The 13,803-nt window shown below is 45.3% G+C and overlaps 1 protein-coding gene across 1 annotated transcript; it reads right to left on the bottom strand.

Moving 5' to 3' along the window:
- Window positions 1-8,608: 8,608 nt before the first annotated feature.
- LOC142563194 (uncharacterized) lies at window positions 8,609-12,875 on the bottom strand. Its single transcript, XM_075673776.1, has 3 exons — window positions 12,793-12,875; window positions 11,487-11,651; window positions 8,609-9,046 (listed from the first exon to the last, which is right to left on the bottom strand). Exons 2-3 carry the CDS (start codon window positions 11,649-11,651, stop codon window positions 8,609-8,611), a joined length of 603 nt encoding a protein of 200 aa, XP_075529891.1. The 5' UTR covers window positions 12,793-12,875.
- Window positions 12,876-13,803: the final 928 nt, after the last annotated feature.

Genomic DNA, 13,803 nt, shown 5'->3' with positions numbered 1-13,803 from the left:
AGCAGACAGCATTATTGCTACTACATGAAGTCCACAGTGACCGCCTACGTGTTTACACCGATGGGTGGGTCATGCACACTGGTTCAGCAGCTGCAGTATTTGTCCCAGCACTATCTACAGTGATGAAATTCAGCCGCACTTGACATCAACGACAGCTATCGACTTTGCAGCTCTGCATGCAGCAATTCGATTGATCAATCAGAAACGCCCCAGAAAGTGTCCATCTTCTGCGATTCCAAGGTCGCGCTCCAGAGGTGGTCGGCGTAATGCAGATAACCTTGCTCGCGAGGTTACGTTGGCCCAATGTAATTCGGCAGACTAAAAACCAGCGTCTTTGTTCCCTGGATCCTGATCTGAAGCTCCGCCTTCCACATGGCTTACCACGTCGGAAGGTAACTCTCATAATTGTCGTCTATCACTTGGAGTAGCTTTTACTAATGTGTACTCTATACCTCATCGGAATGGCCACAAGTCCAGAATGTGAAGTTTGCAGGTGCAAAGGGCCGATAGCGCACCTTCTGTGTGATTATCGTCGTTTCAATTCTCAGAGAAAAGTCCTCAGCACCACGCTCCAGAAGGTTGACAACCGTCCCCTCACGAAAGCCTGAATTCTTGGATCCTGGTTCCAGCCGACGTCAGCACGAACTGCTTTAAAAGCGTTAGTGTGCCTTTTTAAAAGAAACGGGACTCATTGAAAAACTATAGAATGTGCGAACTGATGCGTTTCTTTTTTTTCAACCTCTCTTGCTTTCGTATCTTTTCTGCCCTTACCCAATCCCCCTGTGCAGAGTAGCCAACCGGACCACTTCATCTACGTAACCTCTCTGCCTTTCACCTCTTGTTTCCACTCCCTCCCTTGGTGGACACAATTTTCGACACAAATCAGTCACCAAACTCATTATTAACAAGAACACCTACATTAATTTTCTTGCTATTGCTATTGTTTATATATGTTCATATGTTAGATATGTTCATGTCTGAAACTTTAAGGCAATCTTATTTGAAGACAACTTCGCTTTGTTTGATTCTCCTTGCACGCTTCTGTTCTGAGGTATTCACCGTCAAATTTGACATTCATTCAGCCTATTTAGCATTCAGGAGCATGGCTCTTGACACAACGTCCAGCCCTGACCTGCCTTACTGCATGTGGCATATCAATTGCAAGCTGACGAAGCTGATAACAGTCTTGCTATCGGCTGGCGAACAAAAACGACGACTGACTTTTTCTCCCTTTGCCTCACCTCGACGTTTCCTCACTGATTGACGTGTGCCCCTGAATGCGAAATTAGCTGACCGAGCGCTGAATTTGAAGATGAATACTCAACTCGTAACAGAAGCACTTCAGGAGAATCAAACAAAGTGTAGTTGTCTTCAAATAAGATTGCCTTGACGTTTCGACTTTAAACATATACATAAATAGCAAAAAGTTATACGTTTTTTTAATTATGCCTTTGATGACTCCAATTGTTCGCGAAAACTGTGTCTGCCAAAGCGCATAAACGGCCTGCGCAAGCAGATTTTGCCTAGTTATATAGCACCACTTTTTTATTGAAATACTGTTATTTTAACTTTGAAGACCCTGTATAGGAATGTTTTTAACAGAGACAAATCGATAACTTTTAAGAGACTCGCTCAAACACTGAAGTCTGCCAAGCATGACGGAGCGATACTTAATTCTTTACTCCTAATAGGCCCTAAAGCATGGCCACTTGTTAAATGAAAGGAACTGTACGTCCATGCTTGCGCTGCGTAAGCTTACCGAGATAGCATGTGGCCGCCAAGTTGGGTTGTTTATTTTGACCTTGTGTTAAACCGACCCTGCTACAGCTTACGACAAATGAGGCTGCACTTACGCACACGCTGACAACTTTCCATTTCACGGAATTACCAGTGCCAGCATAGATTCAACAAGGGCATCTTACAGTGATGCTGTCTAAGGCTAGGATCCCGGGATTCGTTCGCGGCGTAACGTCGACAGAAAACTATCAGCACCTATGGCTCATATCCCCGAAAGGCAGAGGCTACAAGCAATCAGCGAAGTTAAGCGAGTAGTGCGTACATTCTTTGGATTCACGCATACAACATACAGAACCGCGTACGCTTCAATGAAGAAAAAGCTGAAAACACGCATCCGAACCACATAATTGATGATAAGGCGCTCCTGCGCCTACACGCAAATGCGAAGCACGCAGCGCTTCCCGCATACGTTTCCCGGTAAAGATTATTGTTGCGCAAGCTGCCGCGGCGAAGGCAGCTGGACCGTAGCATGCGAGGCAGGGAGTGACGTAACTGCCCTTTCTTACGTAAAAGAAGGACCCGCCTACCAACTGATCTGTGTTGCGGCAGTACTATGGGAAGGCAGCGTACAGTGATGACTCCTGAATAGCAGCGTGCATACGAGGCGCGGCGAATTTCTGTTCTCTCTGGTCCACTCTTTGTAGGTAGGTGTACGAAGTAGTGGCGCAAGCCAAGTCGCAGACCGTCGAAACGTCTTAGGCTAATAATTAGGCAAAGTGCACGTGAATGGAGCCACGCGAATAATTTCAACCTACGTCGCAATGGGTAATCCTTATAGTTATTTACAGGTTCGCTGTGCAACCACCTTCACCGCGAGGATTAGAGACCTTTCTTTTTCTTTGGCAAAGTACAATTATTTATTTAATGCTTACGAAGCTGAACTTACGTTTATTAAGCAGATCTTCAGTTCGCCTAAGTGCGCACAAACTAACGAGCGTTTCACTCTTCAGTGTCAGGTTCCGTATAGGAATGTGGAATTTCAATGTCACAGTGGAAATTTATGGAAGGATACGACAGAATTTCACGTTCGCACCATTCTTACTGGCAGATATTAACTTAGCCTAGTTGAATTTATTAAATATATGTAAAAAAAGCCTGACCACTTATACAATCTGAACTCAGGCTAAGGTATCCTGCTTTCACCAGAAATACTTGCGTTAAAAAATGCTGTGCTTGACGAGCTTTGCAAAATCTATTCGTTATTGAGTTAAAGAAAGGCATAACATCGAACTTGTTACTGAGGTTTCTTTTATTTTCTAATTATGAGCTTTCCTTAGTTTCCTTAGTCTAGCTTGACTTTTGACAGAACAATAAACGGCAATTTATGCTCTCATACCAACGTGGTAACAGCTAACCTGCATTGTGTGTCCCTGCTTGCAAAGCATGCCTAATCTGGGAATAAAGGATTTCTTTTAGTAGAAACAACCCACGCCATCTTCACTAGGAATGGCCTATAGGAGCCCGTTATCCCGTATATTGTGTTAATTTTGCGTACTATCATTCCGTGTTAATTACGTAACTTGAGACGAGAAATTTACTCGGCACTGGCAACTTCGATCAGAGACACCTAGCATTTCAAAAGAAGGAAATTTAAGAACACGGGTGGAAAACTCTGTTCAGAATACAGAAAAAAAAAAAGAGTTTAGAGCAGGGCGGTGCGCTTTCTTGGTCACAGCGGGTCGTTGCTTTGAGCACGAAATCAAGTTAGGGAATCTTTTGCTACAGTAGTCTACTTGCCAATGGGACGTTTTAATTTATTCCGCCCTTTGTGCACGCGCAGTCGTCCACTGAGGCTGATATCCTTTCCTTTTATTCATTTTTTCGCTTTATTCATCTTGCCGTTGAGGAGGCGAACGTACTCCGGTTGGCCTCCTCTCTGCGTCCAGACTTGCAAACAATGGAAAGATGAGAATAAACGACACCACTGAGCGACCAAATCACAGTGGAAATTGCAAACAAACCACGTAGGCATGCCAGCCTTCGCAGTGTCGCTCGTCGCATGGGAACGAGGTGACTGATGAAGAATACTTTCCAGAGGTAGCACAGCGAAGCGAAAGAGAGTGAGAGAACGAAAAAAAAATAAGAATTGGAAAGAAAGGACGTGAAGTATCTTGCTAACTGTTTGTATAGTGCGGCGACGAGAGATTATGAAACTAGATTATGGGTGCAAAGGCGACCGCGGGAACCGCGACCAGCGCAAGGCGTGTCCCCTTCGTTACGCCGCCGGGCCACGCTCGACAGCGGTCAACGGCGGGACCGCAGGACGACGAGTTCGCACGGAGTTGGAAAACTAGCGAAACACTTATGTCTAGGGGACATTTCAGCTGACGTGTGTGCGTAAATCCGCTGTCCTACGACTTCCTGGCGGCATCGCGAGCGCGTCGCATGGTACGCTCGATGCGCTTAGATGATAACAGTGCACGCTCTACATTTTCACCCCGGGTGCTTACTGCCGGGAGGCACGCGAAGCGTATCTTTCTGGGCGGCGCCCGCCCTCGAAGTCGTCCGGACGACTTGTCACCGCGTTGAGCGCTGCGCGACGCCCACTTCGGAGTTTGGTGAAGGTGCCACCGTAAATAACGGGCCGGCGAGGAAATATAGCGACTGTTAAGCGGCGCTGGTTCAGTTGCGCGGAAGGAGGCGGGAGAGCGCACGTGTGCATACGACGTGGCTGCAGTGGTAGTGCGAAAAGTACTAGTGAGGGTCGTAAACTGCGAGAAAAACATTTCGTATGACGCTTACGAACGCTCACTCTCGAAACAGTGCTAGCCTACTAACACCAAGAGCACTCTCACTTTTCTTACGCCCGCCTGCTTTACGAGCGGTACGAATGGCTATAGACGCACTGCGAGAATCAGAAATTCTTAAGCATTATTGTTTCTTTTATTCGGGTCACCTTGCTCGAATTTGCTCACCGTACGTCGGCGCTTAGAGTATAACCTAAACTGCCTCGTCGCCACCAGTGCGCCTTAATTCTGTGCAGCCCCTGACCTTCTTCTGGGTGGAGCTCCAATTGCGATGGGCGCCTGTTTCACCAAGCTCCAAGAAGTGTCGCCTTTTAGGCCGTTCTCTCACAAAAAAAAAATAGAAAAGAAAACACCTGCGACACACAGAGGCACAGATAAGCGTACCCACATGCATAAATGCATACCAGCTATCAGCCCAAACTCCGCATAAAAATAAGTTGCTTACTCGAACCATGCGCGCGTTTTGTATGACATGTGAGCAGCTCCATAGGGTATATATACGCCTGAAAGCAAGTACATCTCCAAAATTACTTTTTTTTTCTGTCAGCGTACACGGTGTTTACGTGAAGAGCTTACGGAATTAAGTTTACTACCGTAACGCAAATAGGCTAACCGGGAAGCTTTCGCGAGAACGCGCAATTCTTCAGCTATACAACGGCGTATATGCTAAGCATAAAGGAGAGCAACGTGCCCACTAAGCGGTCTGCTTGTGTCCATACGCTTTTTTTCTTTGCCCATGCTGTCTTCGACTGGTGCAGTCTATAACTGTGATCTGCACCGCAGAATCACGCTCTAATCACTCTAACGAGTTTATCCGCTCAAAAGGAAAGTTCGCTTTACCACTGCCTCACGCGCATTTCACCGAGTGTTTTACGGTGTCGTGTCACCGACTTCCTCGTCCAAACCGTATTTCAGCGTCCATATTAAACACCGACATGTCCAAGGAAGCCGCTAATTTGCTTCGGCTGGTACAGCACACCGTGCATGGGTCCGGCTTCAATACGTGGTACACGATTGAAACTTGCCTCCCCATAGAACACGGTACCGGACACGGCGTCGTCGGTATATACGAACACTGACGCGGCATGACTCAATCGCTTCCCGCTTGCACCGCTTCGGGTGGCCTGCGCTCGCTTCCTCGTGCTGTTCCCCATGCAGACAGCTGCAGGACAAAAAGTGTACACTAAATTTCGTGAACCGTAGATCCGTTCTAAAACGAGACCACACTGGTACCCCTTTCCCTGCCTGTAGCATCGCCGTGGGTTAACGCATGCAAGCGGAGCCCACTCTTGTCAGGAGGAAAGAAAAACACGGCGCGTCGAGTAGCGTCAAGGCCCAACCACACGCGGTGAATCGTGCGCGCCTGGCTGCGCGTCACGCGTCTGCGAGGCCGTACGCGCCTGTCCTACGCGTCTAGAGAGGGCAGACGCGCAGGAAACGCGCGCGTCAAGGAGGTCTTGATCTTGGGCGTCTGTTTGAGCGTACGCGACGGAAGTGGCAGCTTGTGCACCGACGTCACGTGGGCCGCATGTACACTTCCGGCGGTTCGGTAAGGTTGTTGAAGTTTCAGAATCGTGCGGAGACGCCGGGAGTCGCTGCTGGTTTCGTGTCGATGGAGCACAGAGGCTATGGAGGCGATCAACAACGAAGCGCTGATCGCCTGCGCTGAGGCTCGACCTGCGCTTTGGTAGCAGGCGAAACACAAGCGCCACTAGAACAAGCACTTGACGAGGTGGTCGTGGATCGTCATTCCCAACGCTGTCGAACAGGCGAGTGCTCGGAATTTTATACGGGCGTCACAGCGGAGCAGTTTCAATCGCGATCGAGCCCGATCGGGGTCGGATTTTGTGATCACGATTGCCTGTACCGCGCAATGTGCGTAGAACCGATCGTGATCGAGAAATTTGATCGCGCTCGATCGCCATCGAAAGCCTAGCTGTGTGGCACTGGTATAAGCTGACTCTCTCATCAGCCGACTCGCAGATGTCTAAAACGCGTTTCATCTGTGCAGATGACGTTATCCCAGCGCTGCAGAAGTGATGGAAGTCCGCGGGGAATAAATTTCGGCGCCTGGGAATACGTTTCAGAAAGGAAAGAGCCGCGCCGTGCCAGACGACGTTCAGGACGACGTCATCTGGCTGTTTTTCGACCAGATGATGTTTCTGCGCCACACAATGGAGAGTAGACCGTAAGTGATCTTGAAGTTTCCACCTTAGCCGGCGTGTTAAAAATGAAACACGGGATTTTAGTGCTTTCCCTTTACCACGTTAACCGGCGATGCCTGCCGTATGTTTGTGTTATAGCTGGCAATGCACCGCACTTATGGGAATCGACTCAATATTGTGCTTACACAAGCAAGTCGACGCACAGTATGCATTATATTCAGCTTTGTCTAATTGGCGATAAAATATTTGTGCTGCATCGCCGCTCCGATTATCGCATATTTCGTTAAATGTGATCCGGTGAGGGGACATACAAGCAGTACAAGAATAGCTTTGTATATTTATTTAGGTACCCACAAAGCCAGTTTGGCTTTGCAGTGGGGAGCAGAGAAAGCAGAAATACAGGTACAAAATAACAAGTAAAATAGCACTTAAAAACCTAACAGTAAATCATAAGACAGAAGTACAGAGAATATCACATACAAATTAGCAGGATGAATAAAAAGAAAAGGGCTTGCATGATGCACACACAAAAACAAAACACAAAACATGCAAGTAGTTTTTTTTATTCTGTGCACTGATCCTAGAAGGCAGCGTGCAAGTCAATGGCCAGTATTTAACTGAGTATTGAATGTTGCAATATTCATGTGTACCTTGGGCACTTCAATGCACAGTTTTAATTTTGCATTTTGTTGCTTGCCAGCAGTGTGCAAATCGGTGCTTCATCACAGACCCTCAAATATTACCTAGCTTGCTTAGGGATTCATTCAGCGTCATCATGCTGTAGGAATAAATGCGCCATAGTACTGACGACATTGTCAGCTGTGTAATTGATAATTCTTTTTGTGTCTGCTCAGCAGTGTCCTTACCTAATTATCAGCCTGCGGTTATTCTGCCGATCCCAGGTGGTGTGGTTACTCGTTTAAGCGAAGCTTTCACGATGTTTGTGGAGAACGCTGTTCCTGCTTAGCAAAATTTTCAAGGAAGGACTAGATGATCCAGTTTAACACATTCGCACTGTGCAACAAATGATTATTGAAATTTTACATGCTAAAACCACGATCTAGTTACATTATTTTAATTGGTATTTGCATTGCGTCCAGTACTTGTCACTCGTGCAACACAGTAGCCAGTAGTCAGCTGGGATGACAATGGTTCAACGACTACATTAATATCACTATGAGGCGAGCTATTTGGCAAGACAGTAGGAGTGGCGGTAGGAAAGTCCAGAGAAGAGGCAAAAAAAGCTTGGCTGTAAGAAACCTTCTGGAAGGGTTTGCTCGCTAAGGTCAGCTTTGCTGGGCCAAAACACCCTTTACAAGGCAGATGGCAAGAAGGCAAACATTATTAGATGTAACTTCCTAAATACAAACAACAAATGCCCTGATTACTACGTACACAGCTTCACACTGTGTTTAGACGTACATTCAGTTAAGAAAAACAGTTTAGAATGAGATGAAGTTTACAAACAAGTGAAAGGAAAACAAAGTTACAAGCCAAGAACGTTTCCAGTAGAAAAACTAGAACAGGAGAGAGCCTTATACTAAAGCAAGACCTAACAGTACTACTACTCTATGTTTAGAGAGTGCAAGCATAGGTCTTTCAACATGAAATTTATTAAGTGGTTTTACTGAGTAAATGTAGTGGAATGCTTCCTGCTAATTATTTCAAAACTGAAACATTCCAAATATCATGCACTGTTTTGAGTAGAAGTAATCACTAGGCTTTAGGCATGCAGATCTCGTAAGAACTGCTTAAATGCATCACAAGCAAAAACAGAAAAACATACAAAAGCTACACTTATGCGCATGCAGAAACCGTTCATTCTGGTTGTATAGGCAAGCCACTTTTGTCCCTACAAAACTGATTCAGAGCTTCCGTGTACGCTAATAAAATCACACACTAAAACAAATGTGGACGGATTTGAGCCTTCATATATTTTTGCATCCAGACTGGCACACTATTTACACATTGACAGTATGTGCAACCCTTATTACGCTCACATGCAGGATGTCCGCCAACCTTCCACCAGTGCCCCCATCGAGTGAGGAGGGAAGTGCTGCAGACATCGTAACAAAAAATGTGCCAGTTTTCCGATCTGGCAACACTTGGAAGTGCCATCACCGTCAAGTGAAGAGTCACAAGCGCCAGCATCGACTCTGTCTTCGGCGTCGCATGAGTCTGTGGAGTCTCAGGGCATTTTAGAATCTCTTGAATCACCGATGTTTCAAGAAGTTCTGGTTCCTGAGGATTCTGAGGCACACCACAGCAGTCCGCAGTCAGAAGCATCGCTGGCTTCAGCAGGCAGTCGTAGGCTGGATACGTTAGGAAGCATTGCTTCTGAAGCAAAGTCAAGGGGGAGGAAAAGGAAAAAGAAAGATTAGAGTCAGTTAATATTGGAGGAATTAGGCAATGTTTCAAGTGCAATCAAAAGATGCAAACCACAGGACGACCTCGAACTTTTGCCGTCTCTCTGCTCAAACACATTAGAGAGGTCAGTGAGGATACGCATTTCGACATGAAAATTACATTGATGCAAGTAGGAGAGTAATTCAAAGATTAATGTTTTTGAATGTACACTTTTTGTATAATAAAGCCAAGAGACAATGAAACAAAAGGAAATCATTGATGAATTTAATTACTTTATATCGAAATGGAAAAATAAGGAGGAAAATGAAAGTATATAAGAAGGTAGCTTCTCACTAATAGACAAACCCACAAACTGAATTATGCTTGCATTGCTTTACCAGTAGAGCTGCAGCAATGGCTATCCCTCTGCAAACTTTCTTGGGCCTGAATGTGCATGTACTGGATCTCACCCTGGTAGTGTTAGCCAACGCTACTCATGCAAGAACACTCCAAGAGCCTAATCTAGTACACATAAACATTCTATGAAATTGATGGTGGAATAGCCTCCAGCTCAATTGGTTTTGGTTTTAGCTCCCACCAGTGGCAAGTTATATTTCGACCACTTTCATTTCCCTTCTCCTTGTGATGTTGACATTACAAATAAAATGAGTTATTTTCCTTTATGCTTTATATATGTTTCCTTGTCTGTTGTTGTCATGTCAAAGCCACTCAGCTCTTCTTTTTTGTTCATTTTACATTGTGTTGTATCCATATTTTTGTGCGGTATTCAAGAATTTCATAAAGTTGATATCTGTGGGCCTGGTTGGCTGGCCATTGCTGCTGTAGAGATGTGTGAACATGTTTTAGCAACACACCTACGATAAAGAAGCACTGACTTGCAACTAAAGGTTTGTTGTTGCAAGACAGATGTTTATCGCTTTCATCTGTGTTTACTCATTCAGCCTGTCTTGCAGCAATGAACCTTTTTGAGTTCACCACCTGTGCATGAAGAGTTTGTGCATGCATGTAGAGATGCCTGTACATGCCTGTAAATAAAAAAATGTAATGAAGCTTCAACCAGACCCCACTGAAAATTTCGGTTATATGCTGCAAGTTGTAAAGCCTGTTGGGGCGTTCTAGCAGCGCAAGCATTTTTCATATTGTTTTATTATTATTAGAAGAGGTAGCAGAAAGGCAAAAGTCTTGCCACCACATAGCCAGGAGGCGAGGTTCACTGCCAACATAGACAACCTCTACCTCTCCCACAACTATCATCCACAAGCCACATTCCTTGCATTTTTTTTCTTTGTGTTCCGTGGCTCAGTTCCAGAGTTGGTTTTGCATGTTCTGCATTGGATGTTTGGCCAAAGTCTTTGTACGTAATCAGTGACATTGAAGGCAGTGTGTAAATGAGACATTTATACGTATGACCCTGCTTCACTGGCAGGAAGCAGGGCTACCTGACGGGAGCCGTGAACAGCATGTGAGCTTTAAAAAATTTCTTAAGCTGAAAAAAATGTAAGAAATTTCTGCGGCTGTCGTGCTGTTCTGCAGTTGTTTAATACTTTGCAGGCACGATCGCCACTATATGACTTACACACCACTGCAGAGTCTAGCCGCCTCAATCCCCACACAGTAAGTCAAGGCAACGTCTTTTATGTCTTACCAGGATGCCAAGTAGCTTGAATGCAAGTTGAAAAAAAATTAGTACGCATGTTTCAATTGTTTGAATACTAATTATGATGACATGATTTTTCTTCACAATGATCTACATGGCTGTGGGGGGCCCTTTTCAGGTGACATACGATCAAAATTCATTTGTTTAGGTTAGCTACCACCTTTGTTTAATACTACATGTGCAAGCATACCTCAGTGCATGTTTTACAGGTTGCGCAAGGTCAAAAGCACTGAGGTAGCTTTTGTGCGATGCCAGTCGATGGCAGTTTTTTTTAGAGTTAGCCGTAACTGTTACACTGGTGATGCAGTAAGTGGAAACTTTCAGTCTCTGTGCTCATGCGATCATTTTTTTCTTGTATTTCTTTTCACGCGCATTGTCAGTACCATCATTACTATTTCTCGTTTTGTATCAGCATTTCGTGTCCCATTTCTTTATGTGTTTATGAGTTAATAAATAGTTAGTTGTGTATAATTCTGTATTCTGTGGAAAGAGAGAAATAAAGATGATTATTAATATATTATTATTATTATTATGTGTTAGTATTTTTTATGCACGCTCATTGTCAGTCGTTTCCTTCTTTCTTTTGTTTTGCTTCAATGTTTTGTGGCTCCTTCCTGATTTGGCTTCCAAAAGGCGGCGGGCAGTAATATGTAAATAAAATAAAATAAATGATACATTAAATGACAAAGAAACGGTGTTCTGTATTCCTGCAATCGCACATTATTACTCTAGGGGCAACTGTCCTTTACCAACCTCAATGCTACAGCAAGTCGTTCTCCAGGCTCCAGGGGTTTCTCGAATGTGGTGCTGCCGTGTGAGGGCCTCTGCTAAAAAGCTCAATAGCTTGTCCAAGAGCTGCGGCGCCTTGCGAAAGAACTTGTAGAAAAATCCGTGGTCATCCTGACGTATCCGTTGCATCTGTAAAAAATGGTGCATTATTGCCTGGCAGCAAGACCATGCCCTGCCCATATACACGCGCAGGTATCAGGAGCTGTACACTTTTCACAGACACACACGTATAGCCACTAGCCATCATTAATTTTACCCCCTGCTTTGTTTATGTGCTTGAATACAAACAGTGGTTCGGCAAAACAGGAGAGCCAGTCAACGGTATATTAAAATCGTGCGGCCACTGCCAAGAAACTTCCGAAATTAGTCGCACAGAATTTTAAGCTGCCCCCCAGGTCACAATTTAATTACATTACACTTCATATTCTACAGTCAAAATTCTGAGAGACAGAAAATATAGGAAATCGTATCTCCTCCACAAGCTTCATATAAGACAACACGTGTAAAAAGGTGTTCTTGAATCTATGTGCTATACTAATGGCACAAATATAACTAGCAGTCCTTAGCTTTTTGTAGGGGTGTGCTAATACCGAAAAGTAGATTTAGAATCGAATCAAATGAAGAAAAAATAATCTGGATATCAAATAAAATATCGAATAGCAGAAAATGTATTACAAAACTTAATCCTTACAAATTTTGTGCAAGAAAAGAGGCTGCTACACAAGCTCTGTGTAAACAGTATGGTCTACTGTTAATAATGAAGGGAGCCCCAAATTAGTATTACAGATTGTCTGTTGAATCAAGCGCTTCTTCCCCTCTGACGCTGAACAGTTAATGACCGTATGTCGTACGGCATACACGGGTTAGACAGACGGCGGTTGAAACGTCGTGAGGTGTTGTCACCACGTATCCAATATACTATCTGTATGCTTCCGGCGGCTAATCAGCCCGATCTTCGCCTATGCTTTCGCGCTTTCCGCACTACACCCTGCTCTTGTCGTTCCCCCTGTTCGCGTGCGTCACGTTATCGTTTCGATCGGTGCTGTCAACCTGGACGAACCTTGCACCGACGACGCGATGCTGTTCTGCGAATTGGGCGTTCGCGCTCTGCGAGTACGATCCCCGCATTACTACTTTAACCCTTTCGCTTATGCGCGCACTTAAAAACGCTGATAAGTAATTGCTGTCCTAACGAAGATAAGTCTCCATGTCCAAACACTGGCTCCTAGTTCTACCACTGTAGATCATCGAAAGGAAAGAAGTTACTCACAGCCGTAAAGTCCTTCTTCTTTACGCAGTTGAAAGACTGGCCGGACCCACCAACGTCGCCGTCGCAGAGGCCGCAGACGCTTTCTGCGCTCCCGCCGCCGTTGCAAGAGCAGCAGCAGCAAAAGCTTCTTTCTCATGTGGTACATTACGGGGAGAACGCTGATGCCGGCGAAGCAAGCGGCTAAGCAAGGGCTCGGCAGCAACGTCGTGCGTGGTCGCGCGCAGATGTCAGCTGCAGTTGTGAGCAAGCAGACGCTATCGCGCGTGATGTTGATAATTGATGTAGCTTTTCTTGCCATAAGGATGTATAGATACGAACAGCGTGTGTTTCTCAACTTAAAAACAATGTACCAGCTCTAACATTGATAAATTAAATAAACATGGCTAGCCATAAAGAAATTAAAGATAAACTTTTCTCAAAGCCAAAGACGACCGTTTCCGCCATCGCTGGGCAGCTGGTCTGTCAGCCCTGTGCTACGCGCAGCGAAGCGCGCACGTGTGCGCGTATCGTGTGGCTGGACGCCCTTCCCTTCATCACCCGCGTACGCGCACGCAGACGCGTACGCTTACGTGTACGCGTAGCGAGACGCGTATCCCGGGCTGCGTGTAGTTGGGCCTTCATCCCTCGAAGGTTACACAATGTCTCGCCGCGCACGTCCGCGGCGGCACGACGATAGGAGATGCGCGCGCTCTGCTTCCTCGGCTGCTTTGTATGCACACTGCTGTCAGCGCCTTTCCTCCACTGATACGGACGTTGGTCCGCGTTAAAGCGAGTCGTTCAGTAACATGTTCTGCTCTAGCTTCGTTTACTGTTGGCCGCAATAGCGATATAGTACTGCGCATGCGGAAAAAGTAGACACCAGGCGTATCACTGGCGCTCATCAGTTGGAATATCTGCGAGACATCTCTTATGTGCGGTTACCGATAGTGCGAGTCCCATCATATATATATATATATATATATATATATATATATATATATATATATATATATATATATATATATATATATA

Source organism: Dermacentor variabilis, chromosome 1 (genome assembly GCF_050947875.1).
Source record: "Dermacentor variabilis isolate Ectoservices chromosome 1, ASM5094787v1, whole genome shotgun sequence".
In the NCBI taxonomy this organism is placed as follows: domain Eukaryota; kingdom Metazoa; phylum Arthropoda; class Arachnida; order Ixodida; family Ixodidae; genus Dermacentor; species Dermacentor variabilis.
Note: the sequence above shows the minus strand (reverse complement) of the source record. Positions and strands in the feature narration are given on the sequence as shown.

What these genes read in the sequence shown, in the direction of transcription:
- LOC142563194 (XM_075673776.1), bottom strand. Translation starts at nt 11,651, where the DNA reads ATGCAACGGATACGTCAGGATGACCACGGATTTTTCTACAAGTTCTTT. An exon ending in CGACTTGCTGTAGCATTGAG is followed by an intron (nt 9,047 to 11,486) that starts GTTGGTAAAGGA and finishes ACTTTGCTTCAG; the next exon opens with AAGCAATGCTTCCTAACGTA.